The sequence below is a fragment of the Entelurus aequoreus genome, linkage group LG04 (assembly GCF_033978785.1).
Source record: "Entelurus aequoreus isolate RoL-2023_Sb linkage group LG04, RoL_Eaeq_v1.1, whole genome shotgun sequence".
Taxonomy (NCBI): Eukaryota; Metazoa; Chordata; class Actinopteri; order Syngnathiformes; family Syngnathidae; genus Entelurus; species Entelurus aequoreus.
Window position 1 is genome coordinate 75,532,085 of NC_084734.1, and position 19,916 is coordinate 75,552,000.

A 19,916-nucleotide genomic window follows, 5' to 3' on the forward strand; every position below is an offset into this window, starting at 1 on the left:
AAAAATGTTGAATGGGGAGGAGTGGTGACAATTACGCAACCCATTGCATTCTTTTCACACGATTAATATCGAATGAAGTACTCAGTTGGTATCGGTATCGTTTTAAGGCAGTGGTTCTTAACCTTGTTGGAGGTACCGAACCCCACCAGTTTCATATGCGCATTCACCGAACCCTTCTTTAGTGAAAAATAACATGTTGTTTTTTTTCAAATTCAAGAAAAAGTTATATGTTATTGGTAACACTTTAGTATGGGGAACATATTCTAAGTAACAAAGACTTAATTTAGAGTTATTTGGTTAGGGTTAGGGTTAGGGTCAGGGTTAGAGGGTTAGGGTTATAACAAGGCCATGCAGAATAAGGCATTAATAAGTACTTAATAATGACTAGTTAAGAGCCAATATGTTACTAATTTGCATGTTAATAAGCAACTAATTAATGGTGAATATGTTCCCCATACTAAAGTGTTATCATGTTTTTTTACTGGTGCACAAAATGAACCGTGTATGAACATCACCTTGTCCAAAGAACAAAACCAACACAGTGCATAAACTCACAACAAATTACACACCTGCAAATCAGTCTGACTTCTGCTGTTGCCGTATCCGTAATACGCCGATAGGGAGAAGTTTGTATTAACACGATGAGTCGGGTGTGTTTTGACCTCCGCCGAACCCCTGAGCCCGACTCACCGAAACCCTAGGGTCCTATCGAACCCAGGTTCAAGAACCACTGTTTTAAGGGTACTGGTATTGGTGCTGGTATCGAAACATTTTAAACGATACCCAGCCCTACTGGGTCCTGTCTGTTTTTTTGAACGGTGCAGTAGAAAAATAGTTGCAGAACATTGATTTTGCTCAATCACCTCAAACAATAACATTCAACACGTGCCGTTTCTGGCTTAATGAGGGAGATTACAGATGCCGGCGAGGTATTCCGACGGACATGCTTCGTTGCAGAGAAGGGATGGCCTTGCTCTGCAGTTGTATAGTTAGATTACAAGGAGAGGGGTGCCTTTCGTTTCGGGGGAGGAATGAGTCGGGGGGAGAGACACGTTGTTGCTGACCAGTCAAAACCATCGGACTATTTTGCTTATTATCACACTTCACACATATATCGTCTATGCGGGGAATACATTTGCTGGGAGCAGATTGGCCTTCTTCTGCATGTTCGAAACAATGACTGGCCATCTTTGTGTACACGTCCAGCCTCTCTGGGGAGGAGCAGCTGACCTTTGATGATGGACCCACTGATGCTTCCTGGTTCACTGCACCAGGCAGACTAGCCGATGTTTGAGACATGCACATGCATGCGTGAAGACACACACACACACACATACGCACACACAGAGCGCATATGCATATGCAGTGCACGTTGCGCACAAAGCGTGCGGCCCCTCAACACATCCGGCCTGCCTCAGTGTAACAGTCCATCTGACTGTGCCAATCAGCACAAGATTAATTATTCAGTTTACTCATTTGCGCGCCCATGTCAATTAAATCCCCATTAAAAGTATGTGTTTACCAAGCAAAAACAAACACTATTTATAACAATTTCAGTCTCCACCTTGGGACTTGGATGTGAAACTGCGGTCTGTCTGGTTCAACAGATTTGAAAACAACTTTCCAGTCCAGCCAATACTGCACTTAGTTGGAAGGCCGGAGCAATATATGAAATGAATAGCAAAAATACATGTTCATAATTTAGTTAAATCACTTGAGAGTCAGTGTCCTTTACGGGGGACATTTACAGTTTGCATATCAGGGCTATTTTTTACTCTGATAAAAGTAGAAGACCAAAGACAAATGTACAGTGCAGAGGAAGCTGCTTCTCAGAGGGTTAATTTCTCATGGGATTAATAATATACATTCGTAGTCAAAACTTTACATACACTTGTCAAGAACATAATATCATGGCTGTCTCGAGTGTCCAATAATTTCTACAACTCTTATTTTTTTGTGATAGAGTGATTGGAGCACATACTTGTTGGTCACAGAAAAACATTCATGAAGTTTGGTTCTTTAATGAATTTATTATGGGTCTACTGAAAATGTGACCAAATCTGCTGGGTCAAAAGTTGTTAATATTAATATTTGGTTACATGTCCCTTGACAAGTTTCACTGCAATAAGGTGATTTTGGTTGCCATCCACAAGCTTCTGGTTGAATTTTTGACCACTCCTCTTGACAAAATTGGTGCAGTTCAGCTAAATTTGTTGGTTTTCTGACATGAACTTGTTTCTTCAGCATTTTCCACACATTTAAGTCAGGACTTTGGGAAGGCCGTTCTAAAACCTTAATTCCAGCCTGATTTAGCCATTCCTTTATCACTTTAGACGTGTGTTTGGGGTCATTGTCCTGTTGGAACACCCAACTGCGCCCAAGACCCAACCTCCGGGCTGATGATTTTAGGTTGTCCTGAAGAATTTGGAGGTAATCACAATCAGAGTGCTGGATATTTATCGGCATATCGGTAAGAAATTCAGTATCCAGCCTCTCTTTTAACCGCTGTACAAAAACAATGCACTTCTACATTACATTTACTGACATGAGATGATGCCGTGGGTAGGATTGATTACTTTGTGTGCCTAAGAGGTGAGTCTCTTCACATTAACATTAACAATATGACATTAAGCGGACAGAACATAGTTTCCTGTCTTCTGATATTTATGTTCCTCTTTGCGGTCCTCCTTGGATAAAAAAGAAAAAAAGAAAAGGCCCATGTGTTTATCTTTCAGATTCTGAGTGAGATGGATTTAATGATAGTTACACCTTCCATTTTTCCAAAATGCCCCCTTGACAATGTTTTTTTCCCCAAAAAAATACCAATGTTTGAGTCGGCAAACCCTCAAAATGAGCAGTCAGAAAGATGCAGTGTAGCTAATAAAATCTGTGTGTAAAAAAAAAAAAAAAAAGTGTGAATGCAAGCAATTCCTTTAAATTTAAATAATGAAAGCACATCCGTTGCAGTAAATTACAAATGTCTTTCTTACAGCGCTACCCTTTTTCGATTCCAAGTTGTTTGTTAATTTGTTTGTTTCTGACTTAAATGTATTGCATTGGTGGTTATTTAGCTCAAATGTCCCGCAGTTGTCCAATGCCGTTTGGCAGGAAGTCTGGAATATCTAAGAATCTATAAACTGGCTGTCAAAAATGTTAACATGTTTCTCCATATACTGGGTTAACGCATGCGCAGTGTTTGTGGGCGGGAAGTGGGGATCGAGTGTTTCCGGTTTCACCTCTGTGCGTGAGTTGATTAAAAGTTGTGAATCAGAATAGACGTCGTGTTTATTCACCCGCATTTAACATTAGTAGCAGAGGATGGTTGAGGATGGCTGCAAACTATAAAATACCGCCGAGGTTTGACGAGTCCAGGCCGTACGAGTGCTGGAAAAATGAAGTTAACATTTGGACGCGGGTTACAGAACTCCATAAGAAAAAAGCAAGCACTGTCTGTGGCTTTGGGCAATGGAGATACCGGGGGAGGAGTTGGACAATGACAACGGTATGACGGCATTATTTGCAAAACTGGATGACGTTTTCCTGAAAGAGGAAAAGGATCGCGCATACGAAGCGTACACGTACTTCGACCGCATCACCAAAAATTGTTCTGTTTCAATGTTAGACTATATTATTGACTTTGTACAGCGCTACAACCGGATGAAAAGGTACAATATGACACTCCCTGATGCGGTGTTAGCCTTTAAACTTCTTGACACAGCCTGCCTCGATGAGAAAGACAGGCAGCTAGCACTGACGGCTAACACGGAGCTAAGCTTCTGAAGTCAGCTCTCAAACGGATATTCGGAGGTAAAACAACGGGCTCGTCAAGCGAGATACAACTGAACCAGGACGCAGCTTTCCTCACAGAACAGCCACAATGAAGAGGAAGACGGAACACACCGTTTCAACGTGGACAACAAAGATCGGTGACGCCGTTACCGGGTACAAACCCACTGGATGAGTACGGTAAACGATCACGTTGGGCCGTGTGTCAAAGCACATGCCACTGGGCGAAGGACTGCCCGCACAAGAAGCACGAACAAGTAAAATTGACTGAAAATGACAATTTGGATGAAGTTAAAGGCCTACTGAAACCCACTACTACCGACCACGCAGTCTGATAGTTTATATATCAATGATGAAATCTTAACATTGCAACACATGCCAATACGGCCGGGTTAGATTAGTAAAGTGCAATTTTAAATTTCCCGCAAAATATCCTGCTGAAAACGTCTCGGTGTGATGACGTTTGCGCGTGACGTCACGGATTGTAGCGGACATTTTGGGACAGCATTGTGGCCAGCTATTAAGTCGTCTGTTTTCATCGCAAAATTCCACAGTATTCTGGACATCTGTGTTGGTGAATCTTTTGCAATTTGTTTAATGAACAATGGAGATAGCAAAGAAGAAAGCTGTAGGTGGGAAGCGGTGTATTAGCGGCCGGCTGCTGCAACACAAACACGTAGCCGGTGTTTCATTGTTTACATTCCCGAACGATGACAGTCAAGCTTTACCATTGGCCTGGGACAACAGAGACTCTTACCAGGAGGACTTTGAGTTGGATATGCATGCTTGTGGAGATGGGACAACAGAGACTCTTACCAAGAGGACTTTGAGTTGGATACGCGCTACCGTGAGTACGCAGCTGCGGCTTCCAAACATTTGATCGCTTGCGTGCCGCTATGTGCATGTCACGTACGTAACTTTGGGGAAATATATGTGCTGTATAAACTTTGCGGAGGTGAACGGTACTTTGGGCTGTGGGATTGAGTGTGTTGTGCGGGTGTTTGAGTTGTATTGGTGGGTTATATGGACGGGAGGGTGGAGGTTTTTGTTATGCGGATTAATTTGTGGCATATTAAATATAAGCCTGGTTGTGTTGTGGCTAATAGAGTATATATATGTCTTGTGTTTATTTACTGTTTTAGTCATTCCCAGCTGAATATCAGGTCCCACCCGCCTCTCACAGGATCTTCCCTATTTGAATCGCTTCCACTGACCTCTAGTCCTTCACTCTCACTTTCCTCATCCACAAATCTTTCATCCTCACTCAAATTAATGGGGTAATCGTCGCTTTCTCGGTCCGAATCGCTCTCGCTGCTGGTGGCCATGATTGTAAACAATGTGCAGATGTGAGGAGCTCCACAACCTGTGACGTCACGCTACTTCCGGTACAGGCAAGGCTTTTTTATCAGCGACCAAAAGTTGCAAACTTTATCGTCGATGTTCTCTACTAAATCCTTTCAGCAAAAATATGGCAATATTGCGAAATGATCAAGTATGACACATAGAATGGACCTGCTATCCCCGTTTGAATAAGAAAATGTCATTTCAGTAGGCCTTTAATATCACGCTGTTAACAAATGATCCCCAGTCTAAAGCTGAGATTTTTATGACTGAAGCTGCAGGCTCAGCAATCATAGACACCGCCTGCACTCGCACAGTGTGTGGAGAAAAGTGGCTTGAAAGTTATGTAGATAATCTCAATGAAAAGCAGGTAAATAAGCTCAGAAGTACAGAAAGGTCTAGCAGCAGACAGTTTCGTTTTGGAGATGGAAATGTGATTCATTCCACCAGAAAAGTGTGTCTACCTGCTAAAATAGGATGGAAAAGGGTAACATTGAGACAGAAGTTGTCAAAGTCGATATTCCACTCCTGCTGAGTAAAACATCATTAAAAAAGTTGAAGAAATTAAGAAAACATTAAGAAACAAGCTTAGATACACGGATGAAAAATATGAGACAGGAGAAAAGGTTGGCGATTGGTCAAGATGGAACCGTTGTGTTTGTAAGACATGGAGGTATTCTAGTTAGAGTTCATCACTCACGACTTAATAAGGTGCACACACAGATTAATGACAGGAAAATTACCCAAAGTAATGTTCACACTGAAACAGGATGTGAAAAACATGAAGAGAACATAACCAATGATAGTGACACAGATGTTTTACACAGAGCATCATGTAGCTCAGATAATGAACAAAACACAGCCGGTGAAAATGAACATGACAGTCATGGAGAGGGAAACACGAGTGAAGGTGTCATTCAAACTGATGCACCTCAAAACGAGTGTAGGTGTCTCCTCAAAAGAATCACAGTGCCTGTGATAATCCTGTCCCTGCTTCTAATGTGAAGCTAAAAACAGGACAGAATGTAACTTTCATGAAAAGAGATACAAGTGTAACATGTAAGGCTAAAGTACTCAGTAGAGCGGGTAAAGCCACGGGAACCTATACAAACTGGTATAATGTGCAGCATATTGAGCCTGATGGCAGTACTGGACTAAAAGAGGCAGTTGACAAGTCATGTGTACAACATCTTAACACTGAGTCAGCTGTCAGGGAGGCTGATGTACTCATAACAAAAGACATATCATTTGATGCAGCCAAACAGGCAGAGATAGAAAGCTGGAAAAGCAATAATGTTTTTGAAGAGACTGAAAATACAGGCCAAAAGTGTATCTCCACTAGGTGGGTCTGTAGTCTCAAAGAAAGAGACACTGGTATTGTACCCAAGGCCAGACTTGTAGCAAGGGGTTTTGAAGAACTTAATTTAAAAAATCTACAAAAAGATTCACCAACATGTGCTTCTGAATTTCTAAGGCTATTGCTCAGTGTACTTTGTCAAAATCACATGGAAAGTCCATTCTATGGACATCAAGTCTGCCTTTTTACAGGGTATAGAGTTGTCGAGCGACATTTATGTCAATCCTCCTCCAGAAGCTGACTGTATGGGGGTTCTTTGGAAACTGAAGAAGTGTGTCTATGGCTTTGCTGATGCATCTCTCTATTGGTACAACAAGGTGAAGGAAATCATGCTGAGCACAGGTGGTAAAGTGTCACAGGTAGACCCAGCAGTATTTTATTGGCTGGATGATGAAAACACAGGGACGGGTGTACTCGCATGTCATGTAGATGATTTTCTGTGGGCAGACTCATGAAACTTTTCAGAAAATGTGATCCCTAAACGGAAGTCTGGGTTCCAAGTGGGACGTGAGGAACATGACAATTTCTGCTATTTGGGAATGGATATTGAAACTGTTAATGATTCTGTACGGTTGCATCAGCACAGCTACATTGAAAGTCTGCACCCCATTCACTTACAGCCAGTCCGTGCTCTAGAAAGAGATGCTCCTCTTAATGAAACAGAACAAGAACAACTCAGATCAAAAATAGGACAGATACTCTGGGTTGCAAAAGAGACAAGACCTGATGTAATGTTTGATTCTTGTAGTCTGGCATCTATTCCAAAGAGTGCAATCAATTCACAATGCTAATAAGTTAATTTGTAAACTAGGGCTGGGCGATATGGCCTTTTTGTAATATCTCGATATTTTTAGGCCATATCGCGATACACGATATATATCTCGATATTTTGCCTTAGCCTTGAATGAACACTTGATACATATAATCACAGCAGTTTGATGATTCTATGTGTCTACATTAAAACATTCTTGTTCATATGCTCATTTTAAACTTTCATGCAGAGAGGGAAATCACAACTAAGTCAATTTAGCAAAACTGTATTTATTAAATAGTTATTAAGCAGTGGCACAAACATTCATGTCATTTCCAAAACAGAAAGTGCAAGATTGTCAGAGACATTTTAAAACTTGCTATAAGTGCACTTTTGTGCATGATGTCACACAAGATATTTCAATAAGTGTCACATAAAAATTAGCTGCATATCAAATAGTAAATGTCCTACGGTGTTGATGTGGAAATAGTTGCTTCGGCATTTAGTTGGTGTGGCACCGAACGGAGATGTTGACATGTAAAGTAGGGATGTCCGATAATGGCTTTTTGCCGATATCCGATATTCCGATATTGTCCAACTCTTTAATTACCGATACCGATATCAACCGATACCGATATCAACCGATATATGCAGTCGTGGAATTAACACATTATTATGCCTAATTTGGACAACCAGGTATGGTGAAGATAAGGTCCTTTTTAAAAAAATTAGTAAAATAAGATAAATAAATTAAAAACATTTTCTTGAATAAAAAAGAAAGTACAACAATATAAAAACAGTTACATAGAAACTAATAATGAATGAAAATTTGTAAAATTAACTGTTAAAGGTTAGTACTATTAGTGGACCAGCAGCACGCACAATCATGTGTGCTTACGGACTGTATCCCTTGCAGACTGTATTGATATATATTGATATATAATGTAGGAACCAGAATATTAATAACAGAAAGAAACAACCCTTTTGTGTGAATGAGTGTAAATGGGGGAGGGAGGGTTTTTGGGTTGGTGCACTAATTGTAAGTGTATCTTGTGTTTTTTATGTTGATTCAATAAAAAATAAAAAAAAATTAAAAAAAAACGATACCGATAATAAAAAAAACGATACCGATAATTTCCGATATTACATTTTAACGCATATATCGGCCGATAATATCGGCCTGCCGATATTATCGGACATCTCTAATGTAAAGACATTTTCCCGCTTGAAGCCAAACCACCGTCAGCCGATGGACCTCGTGCTGTTTTTCTTGGGAATGAATTATTCCTCCATTTGTTACCAGATTCGCACCTTCTTTCTCTCGTATTACCACTCAAACCACACCGTTAGCTGTTAGCATCACAGCTAACGTTACCATGTCGCTACCTGTCGCTCCGCGGGAGCGTGTGACGTTGCTCACGTGACAGTATGTGACGTACGTAACAAGGTGCGCTTGTTTTAAAGTCTCTGTGAGAAGGAGAGACAGGAAAGAGTGAGAAACGCATGCAGTTTAATGCCCTGCAGCTAAAAGCAATTGCGTGAGAACGGATACTCGAATATCACGATATAGTCATTTTCTATATCGCACAGAGACAAACCCGCGATATATCGAGTATATCGATATATCGCCCAGCCCTATTGTAAACTGAAAAGTGACTTTGAAATTTCAACATTTGGGAAATTATGCTTTAAACCTAACTGTATTCAGCGATGCTTCATTAGGAAATCTTCCTGATGGAGGTACACAAAGGGGCATGTTGATCACCCTAATGGGAAAAAGAGGTACATTCTCCCCCCTTTACTGGCAGTCCAAGAGGATTCGACGAGTGGTGCGAAGCACCCTTGCTGGAGAGACTCTTGCCATGTCGGATGGAATAGACAACGCTGTGTTTCTTGCCACCCTTTATTCTGAGCTCACTACTGGCACCGCTGGTCTAAATGCTCCAGCGTTAGTTTGTGTGACTGATAATCATTCCCTCTATGATGCTCTTCGATCAACAAAACAGGTCACAGAGAAAGGGCTTCGGTTGGATATAAGTGGCATCAAAGAACTAATTCACAACAGAAAAATACAACAAGTGCTTTGGTCAAAAACAAAAGCTCAACTGGCTGACTGTCTTACGAAAAAGGGGGCATCACCCTTGAGGCTTTTGAAAGCATTGAGTGAAGGAAAATGGGTTCTTACCTACAAACCCCGTTTCCATATGAGTTGGGAAATTGTGTTAGATGTAAATATAAACGGAATACAATGATTTGCAAATCATTTTCAACCCATATTCAGTTGAATATGCTACAAAGACAACATATTTGATGTTCAAACTGATAAACATTTTTTTTTTGTGCAAATAATCATTAACTTTAGAATTTGATGCCAGCAACACGTGACAAAGAAGTTGGGAAAGGTGGCAATAAATACTGATAAAGTTTAGGAATGCTCATCAAACACTTATTTGGAACATCCCACAGGTGAACAGGCAAATTGGGAACAGGTGGGTGCCATGATTGGGTATAAAAAGTAGATTCCATGAAATGCTCAGTCATTCACAAACAAGGATGGGGCGAGGGTCCCCTCTTTGTCAACAAATGCGTGAGCAAATTGTTGAACAGTTTAAGAAAAACCTTTCTTAACCAGCTATTACAAGGAATTTAGGGATTTCACCATCTACGGTCCGTAATATCATCAAAGGGTTCAGAGAATCTGGAGAAATCACTGCACGTAAGCAGCTAAGCCCGTGACCTTCGATCCCTCAGGCTGTACTGCATCAACAAGCTACATCAGTGTGTAAAGGATATCACCACATGGGCTCAGGAACACTTCAGAAACCCACTGTCAGTAACTACAGTTGGTCGCTACATCTGTAAGTGCAAGTTAAAACTCTCCTATGCAAGGCGAAAACCGTTTATCAACAACACCCAGAAACACTGTCGGCTTCGCTGGGCCTGAGCTCATCTAAGATGGACTGATACAAAGTGGAAAAGTGTTCTGTGGTCTGACGAGTCCACATTTCAAATTGTTTTTGGAAACTGTGGACGTCGTGTCCTGTGGACCAAAGAGGAAAAGAACCATCCGGATTGTTATAGGCTCAAAGTTGAAAAGCCAGCATCTGTGATGGTATGGGGGTGTATTAGTGCCCAAGACATGGGTAACTTGCACATCTGTGAAGGCGCCATTAATGCTGAAAGGTACGTACAGGTTTTGGAGCAACATATGTTGCCATCCACGCAACGTTACAATGGACGCCCCTGCTTATTTCAGCAAAACAATGCCAAGCCACGTGTTACATCAACGTGGCTTCATAGTAAAAGAGTGCGGGTACTACACTGGCCTGCCTGTAGTCCAGACCTGTCTCCCATTGAAAATGTGTGGCGCATTATGAAGCCTAAAATAGCAGAAGGGAGACCCCCGGACTGTTGAACAACTTAAGCTGTACATCAAGCAAGAATGGGAAAGAATTCTACCTGAGAAGCTTAAAAAATGTGTCTCCTCAGTTCCCAAACGTTTACTGAGTGTTGTTAAAAGGAAAGGCCATGTAACACAGTGGTGAACATGCCCTTTCCCAACTACTTTGGCACGTGTTGCAGCCATGAAATTCTAAGTTAATTATTATTTGCAAAAAAAAAATAAAGTTTATGAGTTTGAACATCAAATATCTTATCTTTGTAGTGCATTCAATTGAATATGGGTTGAAAAGGATTTGCAAATCATTGTATTCCATTTATATTTACATCTAACACAATTTCCCAACTCGTATGGAAACGGGGTTTGTAAGTTGATTTTTATTGTTTCTGTTGTTTAAAAAAGACATGTATTTCTTCTCAAGAAACATGTGCTATTTCATTTATATTTATTTATAAAAGATAGGGAGATTGTTAACATGTTTCTCCATATACTGGGTAAACGCATGCGCAGTGTTTGTGGGCGGGAAGTGGGGATCGAGTGTTTCCGGTTTTACCTCTGTGCGTGAGTTGATTAAAAGTTGTGAATCAGAATAGACGTCGTGTTTATTCACCCGCATTTAAGAAAAAATATGCATTTAGATGTAAACAAATGGAGAGACCAGCACGGTGCATTCATCACTTCATCTGGAAGGCAGTGTTTTAATCAAGAGGGATGATTGAATTTTCAGCTCTATTATTAGGTCAGGAGGCATCACGGCATCAGCGTGGTTGACGAGATGGTGCATTATCTCAGCAGAGCGCATTGCACCAGTGTTAATTACAGCTGTTAGCAGTTACAGTCCAAGAGTAATCTGCCAGGTGCATTGAGGCATCGCTCTGCTGATTCTTTGTCACACTTCAGAGGAACCAAACAAGTCACCATTACTATGACAACCTTCCCCAACCATTGACTCATTAACACACGGGACAGTCAAGTAAGCATCAGGTACGTGGGATTCTTGCCTGTCATCTTTATCTCAAGCATGTTTCCATTAAGTCAGCGCCGTGACTCACGATATGTGATCAACATCATCACGGCTTGGCACATATCTCGATTTGAGAAGACAAAATGTCAACCCAACCTACTTAGCTATATAAAAAAAAATCAGACCCTACTTTTTCCGTACGTTTTGAGCCCTGTGGTTTACAAAAAAGTGCAGCTAATTTATGGATTTTTCTTTGCTGACAGCTATAATGCAAACAGTTAAAAAACACATTGAAAAGGTGTGTTATTGTTTGTGCTGGTGCCATCTTTTGGATACGCTCATTCACTACAGGTGCTTCGGGGTGAACGCCTACAATATTTCCTCCTGTTTAGTGCTTTAAATAGAGTCAGGTCGGGCTTATACCGCCACGGGTAAGATGTACCCCCGTGCTACCTGCCGCATTCGGGCAGATGGGACTCGTAAACCTGGTAAGGCAGCCCATCTAGGAGAAAGAAATCTCCAATCTCAAAACCACCGCTGCCTTGCGGTCAAACCACTCGAGGGTAAGGCTAAGAGAGTAAACCCAGACAGAAAATCAGGAGCCGGAGTCCTGAAGGCGGTTTGACGTTGTAGCGTCATTCCGGCAACTCCTGCGGCGTCGCTGGTGCCAAGTTGTATCGACACTCGTCGCTCCCTTGGATCCACCAGCCATGCGGAGAGACAACAGCTTGCCCTCCATAGTTCCATGCCCAGGTCGTGTAGATCCACTGGAGAGGTCCACTGGAGAGGTCACTCCAGCAGATACCGGTTCTAAGCCAATCCGATTGGCGAAAGAAACGGGTGCCAGGGGCCATCTCGCAGTGAGACCCACCCCCCTTTTTGGATCTACCCCATCGTCTCCCGAGACGGAAGGATGCCGACGATACGTGCTTTAAACCTCCTCCCTGAGCTGCTACCTTGTCGTGGTAAAGGAGTTTGGGTATTCCAATGATCCTAGGAGCTATGTTGTCTGGGGCTTCTATGCCCCTGGTAGAGTCCCGAAGAGCCAACATGGGTCCCTCCTCTAATGGGCTCACTACCCATAGGAGGGGCCATAAAAGTCGGGTGCTCGGTGAGTTGGGCTGCAGTCGAATGCCGATTCACGGCTACAGACGCTAGCTCTTGGGACGTGGAATGTCACCTCGCTGGGGGGGGGAGGCGCCTGAGCTGGTGCGCGAGAGGGACGTAGAGGGAGTACTGGAGAGTGCTTCTTCAGGTGACTCCCTTGTTCTAACGGGGGACTTCAACGCTCACGTTGGCAACGACAGTGAGACCTGTAGAGGCGTGGTTGGGAGATACGGCCGCACAGATCTGAACCAGAGTGGTGTTTTGTTTTTGGGCTTTTGTACTCATCTCAGATTGTGAAGTGAATGATATTTATATAGCGCTTTTCTCTAGTGACTCAAAGCGTGTTACATAGTGAAACCCATTATCTAAGTTACATTTAAACCAGTGTAGGTGGAACTGGGAGCAGGTGGGTAAGGTATCTTGCCCAAGGACACAACGGCAGTGATTAGGACGGCGGAAACGGGGATCAAACCTGGAACCCTCAAGTTGCTGACATGACGGCTCTACTAACCGAGTCACGCCGCCACCATAACAAACACCATGTTCAAATATAAGGGTGTCCATAGGTGGACTTGGCACCAGAACATTCTAGGCTGCAGTTAGATAATAGACTTTGTGGTTGTATTTGGATTTGCAGTCTCATGTTATTTGTATGAGCGTTTGTGTGCTCTCTATTGGACAAAACGCAGTTGTATCATCTGCAAATAATACTAACTTTAAGTCCTTTGTAACTTTACAAATGTAGTTTGTACACTACCGTTCAAAAGTTTGGGGTCACATTGAAATGTCCTTATTTTTGAAGGAAAAGCACTGTACTTTTCAATGAAGATAACTTTAAACTAGTCTTAACTTTAAAGAAATACACTCTGTACATTGCTAAAGTGGTAAATGACTATCCTAGCTGCAAATGTCTGGTTTTTGGTGCAATATCTACATAGGTGTATAGAGGCCCATTTCCAGCAACTATCACTCCAGTGTTCTAATGGTACAATGTGATTGCTCATTGGCTCAGAAGGCTAATTGATGATTAGAAAACCCTTGTGCAATCATGTTCACACATCTGAAAACAGTTTAGCTCGTTACAGAAGCTACAAAACGGACCTTCCTTTGAGCAGATTGAGTTTCTGGAGCATCACATTTGTGGGGTCAATTAAACGCTCAAAATGGCCAGAAAATGAGAACTTTCATCTGAAACTCGACAGTCTATTCTTGTTCTTAGAAATGAAGGCTATTCCACAAAATTGTTGGGGTGACCCCAAACTTTTGAACGGTAGTGTATAAAGATTGAAAAATTTTGGTCAAAGTATTGATCCCTGTGGTACACCACAATATATTTTCAGCTCTGCAGACGTGTGTTCGCCTATTGCTTCCTGTTGGTTAAGTAGCTTCTAACCCAGTTCGAGACCAACCCTCTGATTCCATACCTTTCTAATTTGTTTATTAAGATACCGTGATTAGTTGTGTCAAATGCTTTTGTTAAATCCATAAACACTGCAGCAGCAAATTTTTTGCCATCTATTGCATTGGTGATCTCTTCCGTTATTTCGATTAATGCCTTTGATGTTGAGATGTTGGCTTTGTATCCGTATTAGTTGTCTGTGAGTGTTTCATTGTGGTTTTTGTCCTGGTCGTGGAACTGTGGACCGACTCTATATTCTCGGCTGGATCCTTAAGGGTTCATAGGGGTTTGCCCAACCAGTCTACATTTGTTTTATGGACTTGGAGAAGGCATTAGACCGTGTCCCTCGGGAAGTCCTGTCGAGAGTGCTCAGAGTATGGGGTATTGGACCGCCTGATTATGGTCCCTGTATGATCAGCGTCAGAGCTTGGTGCACATTTCCGGCAGTAAGTCGGACCCGTTCCCAGTAAGTAACTCCGCCAGGGATGCCCTTTGTCACCGATTTTTTTTTACAACTTTTATGGACAGAATTTGTAGGCGCAATAAAAAAATACAAAAAATGTGAATCTAAAACATCACATCCTAGCTTCGTCGTGTTATAGTATATAATAATCAATCAATGTTTATTTGTATAGCCCTAAATCACAAGTGTCTCAAAGGGCTGCACAAGCCCCCCCCCCCCCACCCCCTCTAGGGGAGACCGGATGCAATGGACGTCGAATGGGTCTAGCATAATATTATGAAAGTCCAGTCCATAGTGGATCTAACATAATAGTGAGAGTCCAGTCCATAGTGGGGCCAGCAGGAGACCAATAATATACCACATTAGTAATGATATCATTTTACTTTTAGAATATGCCTAGGATCAACACTAAATTGGCCCTAGTGTGTGAATGTGAGTCTGTCTATCTGTGTTGGCCCTGCGATGAGGTGGCGACTTGTCCAGGGTGTATCCCACAAGTGGTAGAATATGGATGGGTGGATGGACTTTTGTAGCTAAAGGCTGGGCAGCTTTTTGTTTACCTGATGCAGGACACTTTCTGAGCTTCCCCTTTAATGTGCGCTGAGTGGGAAATCGGTGCACCTCTGGTTCCATTAAAAAAAGCCGTTACAAACACAGTCCATGTTCTGTTACACACCCAACGGCATACTATGCTCAAACGCAAGTAAATTCCAAAGAGAAAATGAAAAATTTTTTAAATACACAATGGCACTGTGCTTCAGTCGTGAATTTGACATTGAGTCTTCTATTCAATATTGTTTGGCACTGTTAGAAAAGCTTCAAGTACATTGTCAAGGTTGTTGAAGGCAGTGCTGTCAGAAAAGTATTTCTTAAAAGCTCTGCTCCCGTGACGAGGTGGAGAAGCCAAAATATTAACATTTCGCTTATAATATCATGCATGTCTGGCAGAATGTGAGTATGAGCTAGATCAGTGGTCCCCAACCTTTTTGTAGCTGCGGACCGGTCAACGCTTGAAAATTTGTCCCAATTGACCGGGTGGGTGGGTGGGTGGAATTTTTTTATATTTTTTTTATAAAGAAATACAATCATGTGTGCTTACGGACTGTATCTCTGCAGACTGTATTGATCTATATTGATATATAATGTATATATTGTGTTTTTTATGTTGATTTAATTTTAAAAAAAAAAAAATATATATATATATATATATTTCTTGCGCGGCCCGGTACCAATCGGTGGTTGGGGACCACTGAGCTAGATAATTGAGGAATCATGTCTTGAATACTTGAAGTGCACAACCGGACTGCTACCAACACAGGTGCTGTTGTTCAGTAGTGACTTACAAACCCCTCATTGTACAAACCTTTTGAATTAGGAACCACAAACCGAATATACTAAATATGCTTTGTTCTACAAACCTTGTCTCAATGTGAGACCGTTTCATCCACCCATTTTGTGCCCGGCAGCACAGCCATTGTTGGCGCACTGATTGGTCTCCAGTGCTTTTTCAGTCAGCAGAGCGGTGCTGTCGTTAGCTACTGTGCTAATTGCTACTAGTGTTTTTTAAGGCTTTTTACAGCATTTTCCTCGTTTTGCTCGCACAATAGGAGTAAATAAAGCAATGGACAAGTGATGTGTGGTTTGAAACATTTAGGAAGTATCCAGTGTTGCCTACACCAGTGTTTTTCAACCACTGTGTGCTGTGAGATATTGTCTGGCATGCCCTGGGAAAATCTGCAATTTTATGCAATTGGTCGAAAAAATATATTTTGCAAACTATTATCCACAAATATTTTGCCGTTGTTGAGGGTGCCTTCCAGAGATCGGCAGAGTAACCATGTAATACCCTGCCATATCAGTAGGTGGCAGGAGGTAGCTAATCGCTTTGTAGGCCGACTTTGAGACAAGAGAATTAGTGATGGTTATGTATTAAATTCATAATGAACAATTGTGTCAGGCTTTTAATTGTTAATATCGGCTACTGAGTTTAATTTTTTACATTTTCTGCTGGTGGTGTGCCTCAAGATTTTTTAAATGAAAAAATGTGCCCTTGGCTCAAAACAGGTTGCACAACACTAACTGACAAAGGAAAGTGGATTTGATCTTTTATTCCTGATGATTGTAGCGACCTGGCGGCTAAATAGTTTTGTGATTTAGAACTGGGAGTGCACCACAGGACTAGTGACAGTCTATGTTCGTGTCGGCAGGGAGGCTGAAAATGAGGACAGTTCAGCACGCTGTTGTTTATTTTGGCTTTATATTTAAACAGAAAGTTGATTCATCACCCCCTTGTTATGTTTATTTGATAAACAGTACTGTTTGAAGTGTATAGACCTTTACTGCAATATGGACATTTGTCGAGCCTGGACCCCATTATTTATGTTTATATTGTTTTTTATGGGGGCAGCACGGTGGAACAGGGGTTAGTGCATGTGCCTCACAATACAAAGGTCCTGACTTAAATCCCAGGCTCGGGATCTTTCTGTGTGGAGTTTGCATGTTCTCCCCGTGACTGCGTGTACTCCGGCTTCCTCACACCTCCAAAGACATGCACCTGGGGATAGATTGATTGGTAACACTAAATTGGCCCTAGTGTGTGAATGTGAGTGTGAATGTTGTCTGTCTATCTGTGTTGGCCCTGCGATGAGGTGGCGACTTGTCCCGCCTTCCGCCCGAATGCAGCATCCCCCGCGACCCCGAAAGAGACAAGCGGTAGAAAATGGATTAATGGATGGATGGATGTTTGTTATGGAGAAGTTTTCTTCAATATACAAACTTTTTTGTTTACGAACCCTGATCAAAAATAATAATAAAGTAAATTAATTGTAAATTTTGTAGATTTTTAAAATTATGAGTAGTAATAACCAAAAAAGCCACTGTACAAAACTCCAATAAATATATGGATTAGTAAATACATTCGATATATTTATTTAATACTAAATGTCATGTTTAATCAATTTTAAGAGAAGTAAATAATCTAAATAATTATTTCATATTTAAAATATCACTGTACTTTATTTGGCTACTTCATTTTGGCAACAAAAAAGCCATCAGTTTTTGATAGCTAAATAATGAAGTAAAGTTAAAGTTAAAGTACCAATGATTGTCACACACACACTAGGTGTGGCGAAATTATTCTGCATTTGACCCATCACCCTTGATCTCCCCCTGGGAGATGAGGGAAGCAGTGGGCAGCAGCGGTGGCCGCGCCCGGGAATCATTTTTGGTGATTTAACCCCCAATTCCAACCCTTGATGCTGAGTGCCAAGCAGGGAGGTAATGGGTTCCATTTTTATAGTCTTTGGTATGACTCGAAAATGAGCGAATTGTAGGACTCTTGACATCCATCCACATTTTCATCATTTTATATGGAGCTTTGGCCTTCAAATGAAAAAGGCAATAGAGTTGTACATCGTTTTTTGGCCAAAGCTCTCCATTTTTTTATTAAATCTAAGTTTGTTAGTACTTAGTAGCCTTGGCGTGCTCGCAAACATCTGCAGCCTACTGTCTGTTGGGCTGCATCTTTTCCCTGCAACTAACAAAGTTGCAAAGCTACAGTGGGTTTTTTGCGGCATGTGGGCGGGTGTGCACTCACTCTGAGGGCACTGCTCGCTGGTGCAGTTAAGAGACTGAAGGTCGAGGCCCTGGCAGTCTTTGCCCCCGGTGCCAGGTGACGGCTGGGTGCACTCCCTGCTCCTCCACATCGAACAGTCGGCGCCGCACGCTGACCACTTGCTCCATTCGCTCCAACCTCCATCAACTGTGAACACACATGGGAACATGGGTGACAACAAAATGATATATATTTCAGCTCAGACCAAAAAAAAAAATAACTTTTACAACATCCAGTGCAGCGCTCATGCAAAACTGGTAGATGCATTTGCATGTGAGACCTGACACAACTGAGAGAAAACTCTGTTACCATCTTGTGCAAATCAACAGGCTTTAAAATGTAAACCTGTTGGGAAAGCACAAAGACATGCAAATCCACTTGCAAACGCTCAAATCCAAGTAGATGTAGTGAGAAGCCAAGGATTCATTTGTTCACCTGTTTCTTTTTGTTTATTTAGTGTATGGAAATGAGATGCAACCATGCTAAACCTCAACGGTGAGCGAGTTGTTTATCTAACACTCAACAAGTACACCTGTAGGAATTTGCTCCTGAAATCTACTCAATGTTTGGACACATGCATGTGCATCTACAGTACACAACCTGCAGCATGGGTGGTCTAGAAACACCTGCTCTTTTTTTTTTTCTGTCATAGAAGAAAACAAACAACTGGTCGATTGTGCTGCTGTAGGAAGTAGGGCTGTAAAGTATACGTGTACAGCTCCACTAATGGACATAGGAGTGGTACTTTCAAAGGCAAAATTAAAGTATTGCTAGAAACATAATTTTATATGGGACTTTATTGTATTATATGTATAGTCCATCCATCCACATGTTCCAAAAAGAAAAAAGGATAAAACACAGTATATTTAAATATACTAAATGTAAAAAAGGGAATAAATATTCAAAATAATCTAGTTTGGTTACGCCATCATGAGCGCAACACAAGGTTGTAAAAGTTTCAACTACAATTCTAAATAAGATGTCAAAAGCAAACTGAAATCAAATACACGCAGCTTAAACATTGATCAATACCTATTTAAATTTAGTAATACCTAAATATGATGATTTATCAAAATATAAAAGTAATATACCTGAACAGAACGCTCATGATGGTTACACCAAAAAGTAACGCTATGAATTGTCATGTCTGTGATTATGTTTTGTTTTAGTCATGTTCGGATTTTGTTTGTACTTTTTTTTAGTTTGAATTAAAATGTATTTAAATTCACGTGTCGCACGCGCCAACGGATTTTCCGTTGCCTTCTGGGAGAACAAACCACGCCAAGGACCGAGCCCTGACAGTATGTCGCCAGCCGAAATATTCTCCCGCAAGAAAGTTGGACAGTTTGGATGAGGCTTCTTGGGAGGTGCTGCGCGCCATGGAGACCGAGACGCTGCGCTTTTCCCCCAGGGAGCGCAGGGGGATGATGTGGGGGAATGGAGGCAAGCTGGTGCCGATCGGCGCGTCGTTCCCGTCCCGGAAGCGTCGCCAAGGACGAGGAAAGACTTCCGCGAGCCGGCAGGACACGCCGCTCCCACAAGCCCCTCCCCATCCGGGCGGAAGCAAGCAGCAGCCAGCCCGGCTTCGCCCTGATGACGTCACAGACCAGGATTTTTTTTTCAATACTTTTTCTTTTGATCACTCACCTCCAGCAAAAGACTGTAAAAACATGATAAGACATTATCAGGACATGTTTTTACAAATTAGATCCTGTCAATCACAGTCACCCAGTTT

The 19,916-nt window shown here is 41.8% G+C and overlaps 1 protein-coding gene across 3 annotated transcripts in view; it reads right to left on the bottom strand.

Moving 5' to 3' along the window:
• unc5a (unc-5 netrin receptor A) overlaps positions 1–19,916 on the bottom strand; it is a 533,124-nt gene that overhangs the window by 113,357 nt on the left and 399,851 nt on the right. For all 3 annotated transcript variants that reach the window (XM_062045710.1, XM_062045709.1, XM_062045708.1), the window contains one exon: positions 18,164–18,328. In XM_062045710.1, coding sequence (XP_061901694.1) covers positions 18,164–18,328 — 165 coding nt within the window. The remainder of the gene's footprint in view (positions 1–18,163; positions 18,329–19,916) is intronic.